The 15,424-nt window shown below is 46.3% G+C and overlaps 1 protein-coding gene and 1 long non-coding RNA gene across 3 annotated transcripts in view; one reads left to right on the top strand and one right to left on the bottom strand.

Annotated features, from left to right (window-relative positions):
- Positions 1-2,427: 2,427 nt before the first annotated feature.
- The window catches only part of LOC137593906 (reelin-like), a 76,924-nt gene continuing 63,927 nt past the window's right edge, over positions 2,428-15,424 (bottom strand). The window contains exons 37-64 of one of the 2 annotated variants that reach the window (XM_068313009.1): positions 15,240-15,324; positions 14,973-15,155; positions 14,665-14,833; positions 14,464-14,569; positions 14,139-14,365; positions 13,812-14,035; positions 13,536-13,686; positions 13,189-13,447; positions 12,857-13,106; positions 12,569-12,737; positions 12,312-12,452; positions 11,941-12,118; positions 11,210-11,403; positions 10,852-11,102; positions 10,586-10,740; positions 10,267-10,481; positions 9,921-10,098; positions 9,661-9,836; positions 9,464-9,570; positions 9,134-9,376; positions 8,873-9,048; positions 8,593-8,666; positions 8,303-8,464; positions 8,017-8,174; positions 7,645-7,870; positions 7,339-7,536; positions 6,898-6,996; positions 2,428-3,195 (exon numbers count right to left, since the gene is read on the bottom strand). In XM_068313009.1, the coding sequence (XP_068169110.1) occupies positions 3,099-3,195; positions 6,898-6,996; positions 7,339-7,536; positions 7,645-7,870; positions 8,017-8,174; positions 8,303-8,464; positions 8,593-8,666; positions 8,873-9,048; positions 9,134-9,376; positions 9,464-9,570; positions 9,661-9,836; positions 9,921-10,098; positions 10,267-10,481; positions 10,586-10,740; positions 10,852-11,102; positions 11,210-11,403; positions 11,941-12,118; positions 12,312-12,452; positions 12,569-12,737; positions 12,857-13,106; positions 13,189-13,447; positions 13,536-13,686; positions 13,812-14,035; positions 14,139-14,365; positions 14,464-14,569; positions 14,665-14,833; positions 14,973-15,155; positions 15,240-15,324 (4,851 nt within the window). In that variant the 3' untranslated portion in view covers positions 2,428-3,098. The remainder of the gene's footprint in view (positions 3,196-6,897; positions 6,997-7,338; positions 7,537-7,644; positions 7,871-8,016; positions 8,175-8,302; positions 8,465-8,592; positions 8,667-8,872; positions 9,049-9,133; positions 9,377-9,463; positions 9,571-9,660; positions 9,837-9,920; positions 10,099-10,266; positions 10,482-10,585; positions 10,741-10,851; positions 11,103-11,209; positions 11,404-11,940; positions 12,119-12,311; positions 12,453-12,568; positions 12,738-12,856; positions 13,107-13,188; positions 13,448-13,535; positions 13,687-13,811; positions 14,036-14,138; positions 14,366-14,463; positions 14,570-14,664; positions 14,834-14,972; positions 15,156-15,239; positions 15,325-15,424) is intronic. The other variant, XM_068313010.1, reaches the window with a different exon arrangement.
- LOC137593907 (uncharacterized) lies at positions 7,495-8,175 on the top strand. The gene is made up of 3 exons (XR_011035189.1): positions 7,495-7,622; positions 7,702-7,878; positions 8,037-8,175. It is a non-coding gene; the product is annotated as an uncharacterized lncRNA (long non-coding RNA).

Here is a 15,424-nt window from a genome sequence, read left to right as displayed (position 1 = left end):
GGCCATCTTCCTGTTGTGTTCAAGTTTATGTATCGTCACTCTGGATAATTCACTTATCAGAATAAAAGTACCATGATTGAACTCTCATTTGGTGTTCTGAGTGGTTTATATGCAGGTGTGCAGAAAGGTGTGGCCTGTGTGAGGACCTGAAGCCATTGATGACTCTAGGATTCATCAGGAGATGCTCAGAACTCAGAAGTTTAACCTCTCTGATTAAAGTTAAATTCTTAACAATGAGGAGGTAAGGCTTCGTGATGATTTTTAAAGGCACTCACTGGAATTTCTTCCACCTTCCCATGTTGCACCTTGGACCATTTTGAGTTTGATAATCAGTAGTGAGCACCAACACCTGTGTGTGGAATTAAGAAGAAATTTTTGATGCGGTTTCAGTGATCCTCAGAAGACATAAATGGGAATAAGAGGCATAAAAGATAACCTGCGCTGTCAATATAGTAGTCAAGACTCCCTCAGATGTAGTTAAAATGTTTTAATCTTTCATGCATCTGCAGAGCTTGTTTAAATTTGACAATTTTACAAGTGATCTTAGTTTTGAGAGTCTTCGTGCCATGAAGTTGCCTCTTTAGTACAATTGCATTTGAGTCCTTCAACCATATATTTAAAAAAATGTCTCCAGAGTACCATGATTTCTGAGTCTAGAGGTAAACCACTGATGCTTTAAGTTTTGTTCAGCAACAAAATAAGATCGCGCCACTAAAATGTGTCTCTTCAACTTGCAGGCGGAACGCGTTGCAACTCCTTCAGGGTGCTATTCTATGCTTCCTCCTCCTCCCTTCAATCGTATGTGACAACCTGCTCTGCTACTACAGCTCCATCCAGTTCAAGGCTGAGGCGTCTGAGCTCATTGAGACGGAATGCCCTCCTGAGGAGCTGTGCTTTAAGGCAGATGGTCGCTATGGAAACTACAGCGCCCTTTCAGCCAGGGGCTGCATGCCTCGGAAGGACTGCAGTCAGGTGCACAGCATCCGTATCAGAGGGGTCATTTACACCATGACCTATAGCTGCTGTGACCAGCCGTACTGTAACTCCTGCCGGGGTGTCACGGAGCAATTCAGCTACATCGCTGTAACACTCCTGACTGTTACGGTGATGGCCGTGACTTGACACTCCTTTATTATGAGCATCTTTAGGGGTTCAGGGATGAGCATGCAGAGTCTGCATTGAGTAATGCAGAGGATCTGCAAAATGCATGTGGTGAACACCCAGTGTGAGGAACCTGAGGTGTGCACCAAAGGGATTAGAGAACTTTTTAAGATGTTTTTGAATATTTTATTGGTAAATGTGTTAATTTTAACATCTTTGAATAAATATTTTAATAAATGGTTTCAGAAACTTTCCTTTGTGCTGCAGAAACAAACACACTTCTGCATTTGAGACAGCTGAGGATGTTCTGCAGTCTCATGAAAAGAGAATAGTAGTAGTGCAACTCTGGTGTGGTTGTAAAACAATAACCTCGCAGTTTTTAGCTGATCACAGCTGCTGGTAGTAACAGATAATTTTATCTAATATTTGGAGAGTCTTGAGTTGTCTTGCTGGACAAAAACTGTGGTTTGACAAGGATTTTAGGAATAACTTTCTAGGAAAAACATGCATTTCTCAGTTTGAAGTGATTTGATGTAATGAAAGTGTGATTTTGGGTGTAAGGTTTCATTTATCACCATAAATCCCACACATTGGGCACAGGCAGCTCCAGTGAAAGATTGTGTTTGTGTGGATAAAAATAAAAATCTAAACTGTATGAAGAGAGAGAGCAGCTCAGACGGTGTACAGAATGAGGTTTGGACAGTTCTTTATTTCCCTTTTATAAGGCTGCTGGGTCTCCCCATAGTGGATATACATATATATACATGAGATTGCTATACTGGAGTTACACTGAGGGCAGAGGGTCCATATTACACAGACTTCAAAAACAACACTAAGAGAGCCTCACCTCCAGGTTTCAGAAATCTGCAACGAGAGAGAGAGAGAGAGAGAGAGAGAGAGAGAGAGAGAGAGAGGAAGGGTGGAAACAGCACAAGAAGGGAGATGATGCAGTCTGAGACCTCGACTCGACTGCCTAATAACTTAATACTAGAAAATAACATACAGATTTCACGCACAGTGCATCTTAAATAGGTTACGTGAAGAACCATTTACCATAAATATCTGTAATTTCCGGGACCAACATATATATAAAAAAAAAATTAAAAAAAACATTATTCTGTCTTCTTTTATTATTATTCTAATTTTCCTCTCGTGCAAATCATTCTTTTTGTTCCTGCATCTTGTGGAGGCTGGGCTTTTCCTGCCCTGCCCATATCCATTCCAGATAAATGAGGAAAAAAGGAAACAGAACCCAGCCCCGCCCCCTTCAAAGCATATGAATTAGTAGAAAACGAACAAACAAATCAACAGAACACCACAGTCAACTCATCACAAAAAGAACCCACAGACACACAGAACAGCAAGAACACAGTATTGTTTTTTTTTTTCTTTTAGTTTCTTCATCACCGTTCTTCCTCATAATGGTCAGTATCATCGGTATAGTCTTTCTCCTAACGTACTGGTTGGCGGCGGAAGAGTAGTCCTCCCCCCTCGGTGGCTCAGTGGAACTGGAAGGCAACTCTCCAATTGGCTGGTCAGTTCAGCAGTGATATATTATATCTCAATTTCACAGTGTGGTAGGAAAAGGAGGATGAGGAAAGGGAAGGAGGAAGGTAAATCAGGGAGGGGGGAGGATTATCAGAAATGGGGACAAGAATCAGAGGAACCACAGCAACAATTAGAAAACAACTAGAAACCCTGACCCCTCCATGAAAAAAGTAAACAAAATGGCCGATTCACTCCTTTCCTTCTGAGTTTCGTTCCCGCCAACCTGTTTGGTTGGGAAGGCCTTGATTGGCTGGGGGTAAACTGATTGGATGGCCTGTGTTTAGTGGAAAGGAGAGGTGGGTGAGGAAAAGTCTAAGGCTGTCTGGAATCCACCTGTGGATGGGACTTGAGAGGGCAACGTGTCATCAGGATGAGCGTGGCAGGTTTGATGGGCGGTTAGCAGGTCAGAAGAGGAATCCCTTCCCTGGTGGGGGGGTGGGAGGTGGGGCTCAGGCACGTTGTAGCAGTGCCCGCCTCTTGCGGCTGTAGTAGTGACGTGCGCTGGTCTGTCTGGCGAAGTTCATCATGTAGTTTTGTTTACGTGTGCTGCAGGGATACAAAGACAGTGAAAGAAGGAGGGAAGGGTGAACATTAGTGACGGCGTGGAGGGGTGCTACAATAATCCACACATTTGCATGCACACACTCCTCCATGCATATAAATGCTTTTCGTACTCGCACACACTCAGGATCATGCTGCGTTTTCTAATCCTGCTTCAGCCATAACCTCAAACACTCAACATCAGTATGGGTCCAGAGAACGGTGGTGCTACTCTAAACAACTTTTACGCTCTGCATAAAAATGAGCACTTAGACGGTGAAAGAGGTGGCAGAGCTAACTATGTGTATCCAAGACCAAATGTCACAAGACAAGACATGGGACACAGAGTTTGCAAACAAACTACCACAGATACTGGATGCGAACGGTGACTCGGGAGTGTTTGAGGTCAGAGTCAGCAGCCCATCGCCGGGGGGAAAGAAAAACGAATAAACCAAAGGCGTGATAAAAGTGCAGGGGTCATGGGCGGGAGAGGGGATGTTTGAAATCAACAGACACCGAGGGAAAAGCTGCGTAAGGTCGCTTTTGCTTAGCCTGTTCATTGCCTCTTCCATCCAGCAGGGCGGTGCCAGTGAGCCGGGAGTGCAGCCAGGGCAGACAGGGGATCTCTGCAAAGCGTGGGGGTGGGAGGTGGGGGAGTTGGGGGGGTCAGGAGCGGGAGGGGAGGGTGAAGGATGGCGCATGTGTGTGAGTGTGAAGGGTGATGCTGTGAAGATGGACGGGGTAGTTGGTGAACTGCAAATGTTTGTGTGTGCGTGTGTGTGTTAGTGTATGTGTGTGTCTGTGTGGGGGGGAGGGTAGTGAGAAGCTCCCTTGTTCAGAGTTATGTTGTTGTTGTCCACAGACAGACAGACAGACAGACAGCCATGGTGAAGAAGGGGATGCGAGCTGTTGCCATGCGAGGAGCTGGATGGAGGAGGGAAGTCAGATGAAACTGTCCCACCAATAAACCTTCAGTTGATACTAGTGGTGAAAAATTCCCTGCATTGCATCTCCAGGTGTTAGACAACATTGGACATATTATCATTTCCATATATCTCACTGTTTGTAAAAGTCTACATGCAAAGGTTTGTGGCTGGGGGGTGACGTAGTGTGTGTTTTGTTTTTTTTTACTGTAATTTATCTTGAACTTTTCTCAAACCATCACTAATGCAACCAAAAAGAAGTGGAAAAAATAAAGTGTGTTGCTTCCAGTATTGTGAATCGCAATCTGTTGATTCTCTCTAAATAAAAACCCCCTCCAGCGCTGTGGGGCTGGAATGAGTTCAATCCTTGACCCACAATCTGTCATCTTTGAGCAGGAGCAGGAAATATTGGAAGTAGCGAGAACAGAACAAAACAGTCATAGGTACAGTATAGTGATGGATTACATCACAGGTATACACACAAAGACACTGATATGTGTGTGTCTGTCATCGCACTAACAAAGCCTCGAACGCTGTGTGAAAATAAACACCATTTAGCACAAATTTGTTTGACCTTTTTTGAACTCTGTCAGGGCATGAGATGTGATTTCAAAAAAACATCCACGACACAATTGTCCACCCTTGCTTCAATGTGTTGTTGTTGTTGTTGTTGTTGTTGTTGTTGTTGTTGTGTGTGAATGCTGTGTGTGTGTGTGTGTGTGTGTGTGCCTGCGTGCGTGCGTGCGTGTGTGTGTGTGTGTGTGTGTGTGTGTGTGCGTGTGTGTGTGTGTGTTAGATTATCAGCCAGCCTCCACCTGATCGCTGTAAGCAGCTGCCCTGCTTGACGACCTGTCCGGGGGCTTGATTTGAAGCGAGGGGCATGAACATGACTGTGGTGGTGATGAGGAGGGCTGGGTGTGTCAGTGAAGGTGACAAGGAAGGGTGGACAGTGTATTGGGGGAGGGAGGGGGGACAAGGGGTCGGGAATTGGGTGAGGGCTGCATTCGGGAAGAGGCGGAGAACTTACCTGACACTACAGCCATGCCAGAGGGAGCAGAATACAGAAGAGAGTAGAGGTTAGAGCGAGAGAGGGGAGAAGCAGGAGAAGGGGACTGCTGTCTCGCAGAAAGGTCTGGGGAGGTGGGAGCCCTGGCCTGGGGAGGCAGGGGCCCACAGCGGGAGAAGGAGGGGGGGGAGAAAGGAGAAGCATAAAGACAGTCAGAGGTTCAAGGGAGAATGATAAGTGAGTTGGACAGATAGAGAGAATGAGAAACAAAGAATATGAAAGGATGGAAAGTAGGACAGTTGTGCAAGACAACAAGTAGAGGTGAAGAAAGAGAACAAGATACACAGAAGTAATCCATCCATCGTATTCCAGAATGGGAAGAGGAAAGCAAAGAGTGAGAGTTTAGGAATAAAAGAAGGAGCAGGCAAAGGAGGAGGAGGAGGGGGAAGAGGAGGAGGAAGAGGAGGAGGAGGAGGGTGAAGTAAGGCCAGACACAATGTGGCACAAGCAGAGCAGTGAGCACGACCACGAGATCAAATGCATTTAAGCAGCAGGGAGGAAAAGGCGTGTGGAGCAAAAAAAGAAAAGATTGAGCAGGAGGAAGAGGAAGAATGTGTGAAGGAGTGGAGGAGTGGCAAACAGAGAGAAATAAACAACAGAGCAAAATGTGAGGATCATGGTCAGTCTTTTCAGCAGACACTGTTGAAAACCGTGCGAGTGTGAAGGAAGGGAGCGGGACAGGTCACGACCACTTCCACCAGGGGCAACTCAGGTTAGGCATCGGTGTGTTTGTGGGAATGTGCATCGGCTGCATGAAATGGAGTGGAACTGTTGTACGCAGCATTTGAAATGCATCGGGTACTATTACCCACAGCAACATGCAGAAAATGCATTCAAAATGCTTTATGATGCCGTTGTGTTAGATGTAAGCTCATGGGTAGAGACCATATTCAGGATATCTTCAGTGCCCTGCAGAATCTCCAGCTTTGTGGTTTTTATTTGAAAACCCACACTGTCTTCCAAGTAGAGGAAATGCTCCTGGTTACAGAAGAAGTGCAAAAAAAATACAAAACAAGGTAGAAAAAAAACATAAAATCAGTGAACCAGCAGATTGTTTGTTCTATCAAATCAAATGTAATTTGGTTTTTTCAAATGGAATCTTCCCCTTTGGGATGAAATGCAGGGTTGTTTGAATTTATGTGATGAATGTGACAATGGTCATACTATGGGCTTTTGTGACAATGCACAGCAGAACATAGACTTGTGTCGAAGACTCATGTTTTGTAAAATAAATATGAGAAATTGTGAACCAGATGGCAGCCATTCAGTCTCTATGACCTTATAAGAGTTTGGAGGTGTGTCTTAAGGTATTTTAGGATTTTTTTAGACATTTGGGTGGAAAGTCTGAGTTGTTGATAGGTTCTAAAAGCATGAGTTCTAAAAGACACTGAAAATATGATGCAGCAGGAGTTTATCTGTCGTACACAGACCAGCCATTCACAAACAGCAAAGCAGCCTGCAGTCATTTCTCTACTCTGTTTGACCGACACGGAGGCTCGAGCATTTTCAACACCCGCTGAGAGATCGGTCGAAAGCAGCACACATGTAGACTTTACGACATGTATGTATACTGATAACCTTGTGTCAGTGTGGATTGGGGGGGTTTCTACAGGTGAGGCTGATGAGGAGGTGGAGACAGGGGCAGATCGGGACTCTTTTATAGGCCGGTCTGAGGGGGGGAGGGGCAGGGCGTAGGCTGGCTGGGAATTGGGTACTCACAGAACAACTTCCACATGGTCCAACGCCCACTGGTCCCGTCCTGCACCATCATGACGTGGCTGCCACCACCGCAGCATCACTCCCTTAACCCTCGCCTCTCTGTGGAGACCATGGACAACGTTGTGGAGTAAGTGAAGCTCGACATGTTATGGCTTCAGACCAGTTGTGGTAGGATTTATTAATGATTAATGAATCATTTACAATGCTTCTGGTGTCATCTTCCTTCTTTCTAGCATCTTGAGTTTAACAGCGTTAAAGCATCTGGACCAAAATCCAATCACTGCCAACCACCCTAAGTGACTTACTGACGGCTATCAAATACGATCTCTAACTTGATGAGGATTAAAAATATGAGTAAAAGATTCATTAACATTAATAAAGCCATTAGTTCCACCTAAAAACAGTTAGATACTGTTGGTTTGAACAGTTTGTGTCACTCACAGTGGAATGTTATAGGAGACTCTCTGGGCCTTTATGAAGTCTTTGGGCTGGTGCTGGGCGATTACGTGCCAGCTGACGCCGCTGTTCACGCTGTACTGCAGCAGCACAGCCCGGTCGACCGTGTCGGCCTGGTCCAGAGCTATGTTACAACTGTCTGTCTGTGCCACGCTACCGATCTGCAGCACGAACATGATCTTACTGTCGGGAGACAGATGATGGAAACAAAGAGAGTGAGAGAGAAAAACATGCAGAAAAAACGAATCCACTCTCCGTAATGATTTTAGGTAAAGTATGTTGTGATAGTACCTGTACCTGGCTCTAGTGAGGTCCAGCGGTTTGGTAACTGCCTGCCTCATCTTACAGCCATTGAAATAGAGCGAGTCTCCGTGGGCATGTGGAGACAACTGCCCACAGCCGCTACCCACTCCTCCTCCCTGGATCAGCTGCCAGCTCTCCTGAGACACGCCGCCCGACTCGAAGTTGTCCTTGATGGAGCTGGGCAGGTCGCTGCTGGAGAGGGAGCAGTCGTCACCTGTTGAGGTGAGAGAAAACAGAGTGGGACTAATGAAGTTCGGAGATTTATGCTTATGAGTTGATTGGCACAGTTGGGGAAATGAAATCAGGAAACTAAATTCAGAGACAGTTTGTGTTGTGTATCGTGAAAACAATGGTTCCCACCATGGTGTCCCTCATCACAGATGCAGACCACTCCACTTGCACAGTAACCATGGCCACTGCAGAGCCCCGGGCACGCCTCGCCAATGTAAACGTGATCCACCCCCCAGCTCTGCCGCTCGCCCGTCCCTTCCTTCTGAATCCAGCGGAACTGGGTGGCCCTGAAAGTCCATCAGAAATCACAAAAGACATACGTGACTTTAACCACAAAGGAAGTTTGCATGCGATTCAGTCACCATGTGTAAAATTATGAGTTAACAGCAAAATAAATAAACGAGTGTGCTCCCACCCTGAGGAGACATGGTCTGGCAGCTGAATGGTGACCCTGGTCCATGTGGAGCTGTTGACTGGACTGTAGATCGTGGACTCGTGGAATTGGAAGGGAGAGCAGCCCACGTTGTTGACTGAGGAGGGAAGGCACTCGGACTGTACCAGCTGCCACGACTCAGACCTGAAGAAAAGGAGGGAAAGAGAGAAAGACAGAGCTGAAATCCACCCTCATAAAAGCCATCACGTAATGAACAGAGCCACGTGATTTGTGTCATGAGTTTTCAAGTGTTTTCATATCTTTTTTTTCACCTTGCATCCTTCCTGTACTGTAGCAGAACAGAATGATGGTCTTCACAGGTGTCTGCCTCGCAGCCGACCACAATCTGCATCAACAAGAGTCGAGCACAGTGAAAAGGCAATGCATGGACATTGCAATAAGACCTATGATCTCAAATAAGATGCAATACCACAATGATGTCATTCATTCATTTGCCATGACTTGAAGTACATGGATACACAGAGACCAATAGCATGAAGCTCTAAGAATACAAATAATGCCTGCATTTTCTGATACAACGCAGTACTCTACCTTAAACTGTAGAATATATCCAGGCTGCACTATAAGCTCTCTGGTTGCCAGGATATTGTGCGTCCTGTCTTGGTTCTTGTTTGGCCAGTACAGGTGGAATGATGGGTTCCCACAGAATCCAGCTGTGCGCACAGCATTTGGGTAGAAACTCCAGCTTTCCTCATGAGAAACACCCTCTGGTGAAACACACATCCATCAAAGGTGGAGTTACAAACACAGACAGGTGAGTCACTGGTTTCTGATTCACACAAACAAACCCACCGTCATCAAAGGTGTCGAGCAGAGTGGACGGGTTGATGTCTGACCCCCCCACTAAGATGTTGTCTATGGCCCACTGTGCTCTCTCCATGCTGGGTGTGGCAAGGCCAGAGGAAATGGTGAAGGGTTGCCACCAGCGGAGGCGAGTAGCATTAGTCAGAGCTCCCTCCGGGAGGAGAATGTAGTCTCTCCTCACTGACACATACTTAAGATAGTCCATCTCATGCAGCAGTGTCCAGGACACCCCTGAAGGACAGGTGAGTACCCGTCAGAATGACAGAATGACTTTCAATGAAGAAAGAAATCCAATAATGCATGGAGAACTGCACGCACCTCCATCGGTGGAGTAGTCCAGCAACACTCCCTCTTTGCGACAAGTTGGACGGTGACACATGGTCATGTTGTCTTCACTTCCGATCCTGGCCCAGTACTCCACAAACCTGGAATCAGAGGGTTCCAATGTAGTCAGAGCAGCGCAAGATTTAAAGATCAACAGAAAACTTCTGCCGGTGGTTGACATGAGTACTGACTTTGCTCCACGGAGGTCCAGATCAGCGGTGACGGCCTGTCTGGCATCAGCCCCTCCGAAGTACAGGGCCGTGCCCTCCACTAACACACCACAGTCAGTACAGGGTCTACCCCCCTCCAGCACCTGCCACTGAGCGCCTGCTTCCCCCTCCCAATCAAAACGCTCCTTCAGAGAGGCCTACAGAACAGACATTCATGATAATGGACCAGATTCTACCTGTGCTTCTCATTCATAATCAATGGACAGAGAGTTGGACTTCACCTTCAGAGCAGCGCTGGCGTAGCAGTTGGGTCCAGCAAATCCAGGATCACAGAGGCAACGCTGATCCAGACAGTCTCCATGTCCCCCACAGTGGTCATCACACGCCGGTCCAATGTAAAAGTTCTCCACGCCCCATTGTGTGTCCGAGTGCTGCTGGTAGAACCTGAACCTCACCGCACTGAGAAGAAGACAGGTTATTCAAACTACACGCATATCGTTTTCATTATTTATACGACAATGGCTTTAATGATTTATACGACAGCAATAATTTGATCCATCAATAATTGAAGTGAAGCATGCTGTGATGGTACCATTAAATATGGAGTAGTAGTGTGAGAGGACTCACGTGTCAGCCAGGCTGTCAGGCAGGGGATAGACCGCCCTCTTCCATCCACCAGCAGGAAAGAAGACTGATGGCTGGGACACCTGACCTCCACAGCGGGGGTCAGCCGGCAGGCACTGAGGCACCAGGTACTTCCAGGTCACCCCAAAGTCCACTGAATACTGAACATGAACTTGCCTGTCTGCAAGGCGCTCTGGAACATTGCAGCCGACTGCAATCTGAATCAGCATCAATAAAAGTCATTTCGCCATAGCAACACTGCTAACATCTCACCACACAAATGTTTCTGACACTGATTAGTTATTACAGGATCAGTGTTTACCTTGAACTGCATGACCCATCCCTTGTCAGGTATAATATCGTGGGTAACGGCGTACACCTCTCTCCCGTCAGCGTTGCCACACACCATCACTCCATCAGGAGAGCTGCAGAAACGCTGCACAGAGCAATCCTCCGAGAACAACCAATGATTGCTCACTGAGCAGACAGAAAGAAAGAGAAGCAGGAATAAAATATAAATAAAGATAAGAAACTACCACAAGTTAAATGATTTTGAATCATTTAATAGAGACATCGATTCAACAGAACCTATTGGCGTCTCCTCTTGCTCACTCGGCTGTCCTATCCGTCCTGACGTCCCGTCAGCAGGAGCTCTCTCGTGATTGGGCAGCGCCAGACCTCCGAATGTGTCGGATATCTGCGCTCGTGGGTCAGAACCTGCGATGAGGACATTATCCACAGCCCAATCGCTGTGGTCTGCTCCATCATGTTGTGGCTGCCACCACCTCACACGCACTCCTTCCTGGCGGGCAGCAGGTGGCAGCAACACATTTACAAACCTGAAAGACGATAAAACAAATGAAAAAAAAACCCCCAAAGTCATCCTGTTTCACCAACTACCTGCGCTGATAGTTATGTCTATATGTCTTTGGAAGAAAAAACTCACCCGGGCTTGGTGTAGAGATCATAGAAGATCTCAGTGAGGAGGTGCCAGTTGATTCCTCCATTCAAACTGTACTCCAGAAGCACGCCCTGGTTGCGGTTGCTGGGTGGGATCATGCAGCCATACATAAAGTAGAACTGGATGAACTCAGCGTTGGTTAGGTTCAGATCAACTGTCACCAGCTGACGGCTACAGGTCTGTATGAACATACAGACACAAAGACAGGGAAACGTATCCTGAGTCAAACGAGTTCAGAGAGTATAGGGCTGTGATGGGTAGATGAATGGATGAATGAATGAATCATTTATCGTGTTAGTTTTCATAACAGAACATTGCTGTTGTTTACAAATAAATAATTAAGGCAAGAGACAGTTCTCTTTTCTAATGCAATAACTGTATCATCTTTTAGCCTGGTTGAATCAACACATATCCATACATTTCTTCTTTAGGTTTCTATTTACTATGAGTGGCAGCAGTTAATTCACACTTCATGTAGGTAAGTATCAAAACACAGCGGTAAACAAAATCACGCACACATTTGAAAAAGAGACTGTCTGAGGTGAAAACTGGATTTAGGTTTAAATTTTGTACAAAACAGATGGTCGAAAGCCTTTAACAACAATTAATTGCTTTTATCGTACAATGAATTCCTAGATGATTATGTCATTTTGTAATAAAGAATGTTGTAATAAAGTGAAAGAAAAAAAATAAGTTTGGTTAAGATGGATATTTACCCCACTGAAGTGCAGAGCTGCCCCAGAAGCCACAGCTCCACACACTGTGCTGAGTTTCCCACCGGTCAGGGTGTGCCAGTGATTGAGCGAAGGAGCGCGACTGAAGCTGTCCTTGAGCTGGGAGGGAAGAGGCACCACAGGTTCGTCACAGTACTCCCCACTCCATTCTGGGTCACACCTGGAAGATGAAATCAGGTTCAGATAACCATTAAACTCATCTTACGTTACATTACAGAGTTCTGTTACCATATATAACAAACCAGCTTGTATAAAACACAAGAAAATATGGCGTTTTGAATTAAGACTGTTTTTCGCCTTAACACTTTACATTACTTATGGAAGTGTGCATGCATGTGGCCGCTGTTACTTACACGCAGGAGCTCTGTTGGCAGCGTCCATGTCCAGAGCACATATCTGGACACCCATCTCCAATGTAGAGATTATCCAGAGCCCAAGTCTGTTGTTTGTCAAACGGAGCCTGCTGGAACCAACGGAACCTTGTGGCCGGAGATCTAAAGACATCAATTTACAGTAAGTGAGGGATTTAAGTATGATTAGCAGGACTGTGATATCTGCACAAGATTATCTACCCTGTATGTCTCTGAGACACGTTCAAAGCAGTGCTGACCTGGCATATGATGGGATGGGCTGGGTAACACGCCCCCACTTGTTGTAAGTGTCAGAAACCAGCAGTTTCTGCAGGGTGTAGGAAGAACAGTCAGGACTTGTAGGTAGACAATCTCTGACCACGGGTTGCCAGGTCAGGCCCAGATCCAGAGAGAACTCCAACTCTACAGCTGTAGAAACAGAGGATAAACACAGCTGTAATCATTGTGTGGATTCAAGCAACTAGGTAAACAACAGCAAAGTAATAGATCGTTGCAGCATTGACAGCATTGATCTTCTTCTTGCTTACAGTAGCAGGAGTTGGTGACGGAACAGGAAGCTGAGAAGTCAAACTGGATGAAGGCATCTTGACCCAAACTGATGTCTGTGGTAACAGCATAGCGAGTGTTGGACTTTTCAATGAATGCAAATGCAGGTCCATCAGAACCACAGACAGGCATCCGGGTTCCTCCAGGGTGAAGAAGCCACGAACGCCCATCGATTGAGGAGAAGTCATCTTCCAAAGGTCCCCAACCACTGGCACTACCACCAACTACCACCTAGATGGACAGATGTGTCTGCATTGTAGAAACTGGCAGCAAATACAGAAACTTGAATGAAACTTGAATGATCACACTCTACCTGGTCAATCACCCATGGGCTGTAAAAGTGTCCATTCTCTGAGGGTTGCCACCAGCGGATGCGAGTGGACGGTGTCCGGGCGCGTAGTGGAATTTCCAGGGCCACAAAACGAGCCTGATTGCTTGTGTTGCTGAAGAGAAATTCCTGGAGGAGGCCCCAGGTCAGACCGCCATCCACAGAGAACTGCAGCAAAACTGGCTGGGAGCGAGGGTCTGGAGCTGCCTTACCACAGCCGAGACGTAAGAAGAACTGAACAAACCTGCAGCGGACATCAACGATTGTCACTGAAAACTGTAACCAGTTAAACAATCACTGACATTGGTAAGTTCTTTTGTTTGGAGCTTCACCTAGCATTTGACAGGTCCATGTCATTGGTCACCAACATGCGAAGGCCATCCTCGCTAAAGAAGAGGTGGTTCCCACTAGACATTATCCCACACTTCCTGGAGGGTTTACCACCGCTCAGTAGTCTGAAATGCTCTGTGTCCACAGCTCCCCCTACAGACACAAGTAGACAAATACAAACAGAATCCATTCAGAGCTCAAATTTACCAAATGTCCCCATTTACATACATTTTTGGCAAATTTACTGATGACATGTTTTAATCTTTGTTTTCATGTACCTTCAAAGTCCTCCTTGAGAAAGTCAGGGTTGGGGGTGTCAGGTACGGAGCAGTCCGATCCAGTGTAGCCGGGGTCGCACACACAGTGTGTACCACCTACACAAGCCCCGTGACCATTACACATGTCCTGGCACTGTGGACCAATGTAAACGTTATCTAACGCCCAAGTTGGAGGAGTGGCGCCAGTTGTAAAGAAACCCTGGTACCAACGGAACCGTACCGACCTGCAAACAAATTTGAAATACAATGAGGTGAAACAAAATATTGCCTTAGATCGGTTTTCCGCAAAATATTTGCCTTTGTTGAGTTTTGTGCTTCGGCCCTTACCCACAGAGGCGCAGTTTGCCAAAGTGAATGACTTCTCTCCTCCAGCCCTGAGTTGTGCCAGGGAAATAGATGCTGGCAGGGTGGAGCTCCGTGGAGCACAGCGAGGAGGGCTGGGGTGCACCAGCGCAGAGGGGCACCAAAAGGTGCCACGTGGCACCGAAGTCCCTTGAGAACTCAAGGCGCACTGGGTGGGCAGAGGAGCTCTCAGCTGTGCAGCCCACATTAATCTGGTGTGACACAGATACACAAAGCATCAGGACAGTCATGATATACTGTATGTGTTGAATGAATAAAGTGTTGTTTTTATCAAAGCGGCGTTACGTACCTCGAACTGAATGATAGTGTTCTCATTTACGTCAATGTCCCGGGTGGTAATGGAGTGCTCTCCAAGCTCACTGGAGACAAACACCATGGCTGACTCATCATCCTCCCTACACAAATCCCACGCAAACACACAAATTAGTCAGGTTTTATCATGATTGGGGTCATAAATGAAGTAAAAAAAGAGACTTGTCTTTTCTCTCACAGTCCAGCCTTCTGGTAGGGGCAATAGAGGCCAGTGTTCCCCCCGGGGAAGAAAAGCCAGTTGGATTCATTCGGGCCATCTTCAAAGCTGTCTATTACCACTGGTGGGTTGTGTAAGGAGCTACCGTCAATGATGAGGTCATCAATTACCCACACCTCCTCCTTCTTGCCTGAAGGGTGAAACATGGGGGAGATTATTATTTACACAACATTAGCCGACACAAGAAAATCAGGAAAAGAAACACAAAATGTGACAAGAACAGATTAGATGAATTTCAATGTAAGACAAAACAAACAGAAAAACCTCACCACTGTTGTATGGTTGCCAGAGTCTGAAGCGAGTGGCGTTGGTCTGAGCGCTGGCAGGCAGCGGTAGGTGGAGGAACAGAGTATCAGTGGAGGCTGGGAAATAAAACTCGTCTAACATCAGCCAGCTGATTCCCCCGTTCACAGAGTACTGCAGGAGGATGGAATGAGAACGCTCTGGGACGCCTAGGAAGGAACACATTATAGTGTGTAACAACAATCTAATCACTAATATAGCCATACTGAAGGAAACACTAAGTAATGTATGACCTTTAGTGATGAATTTTAAGGAGAACTGTATGTAGAGAGTGTTTGTACAGTCCAGATCACAGGACACTATCATTCGCATGCCATCCTGTGAGAAAATAAAAAAACACAATTAAATAGATCGGATGTCAAGCTGTTTCTTGGTCAATAAATCTTATCAATGTTGCGCCGCTCGTAATGTTGAAGGC

This window comes from Antennarius striatus, chromosome 4 (genome assembly GCF_040054535.1).
Source record: "Antennarius striatus isolate MH-2024 chromosome 4, ASM4005453v1, whole genome shotgun sequence".
NCBI lineage: Eukaryota > Metazoa > Chordata > Actinopteri > Lophiiformes > Antennariidae > Antennarius > Antennarius striatus.
Note: the sequence above shows the minus strand (reverse complement) of the source record. Positions and strands in the feature narration are given on the sequence as shown.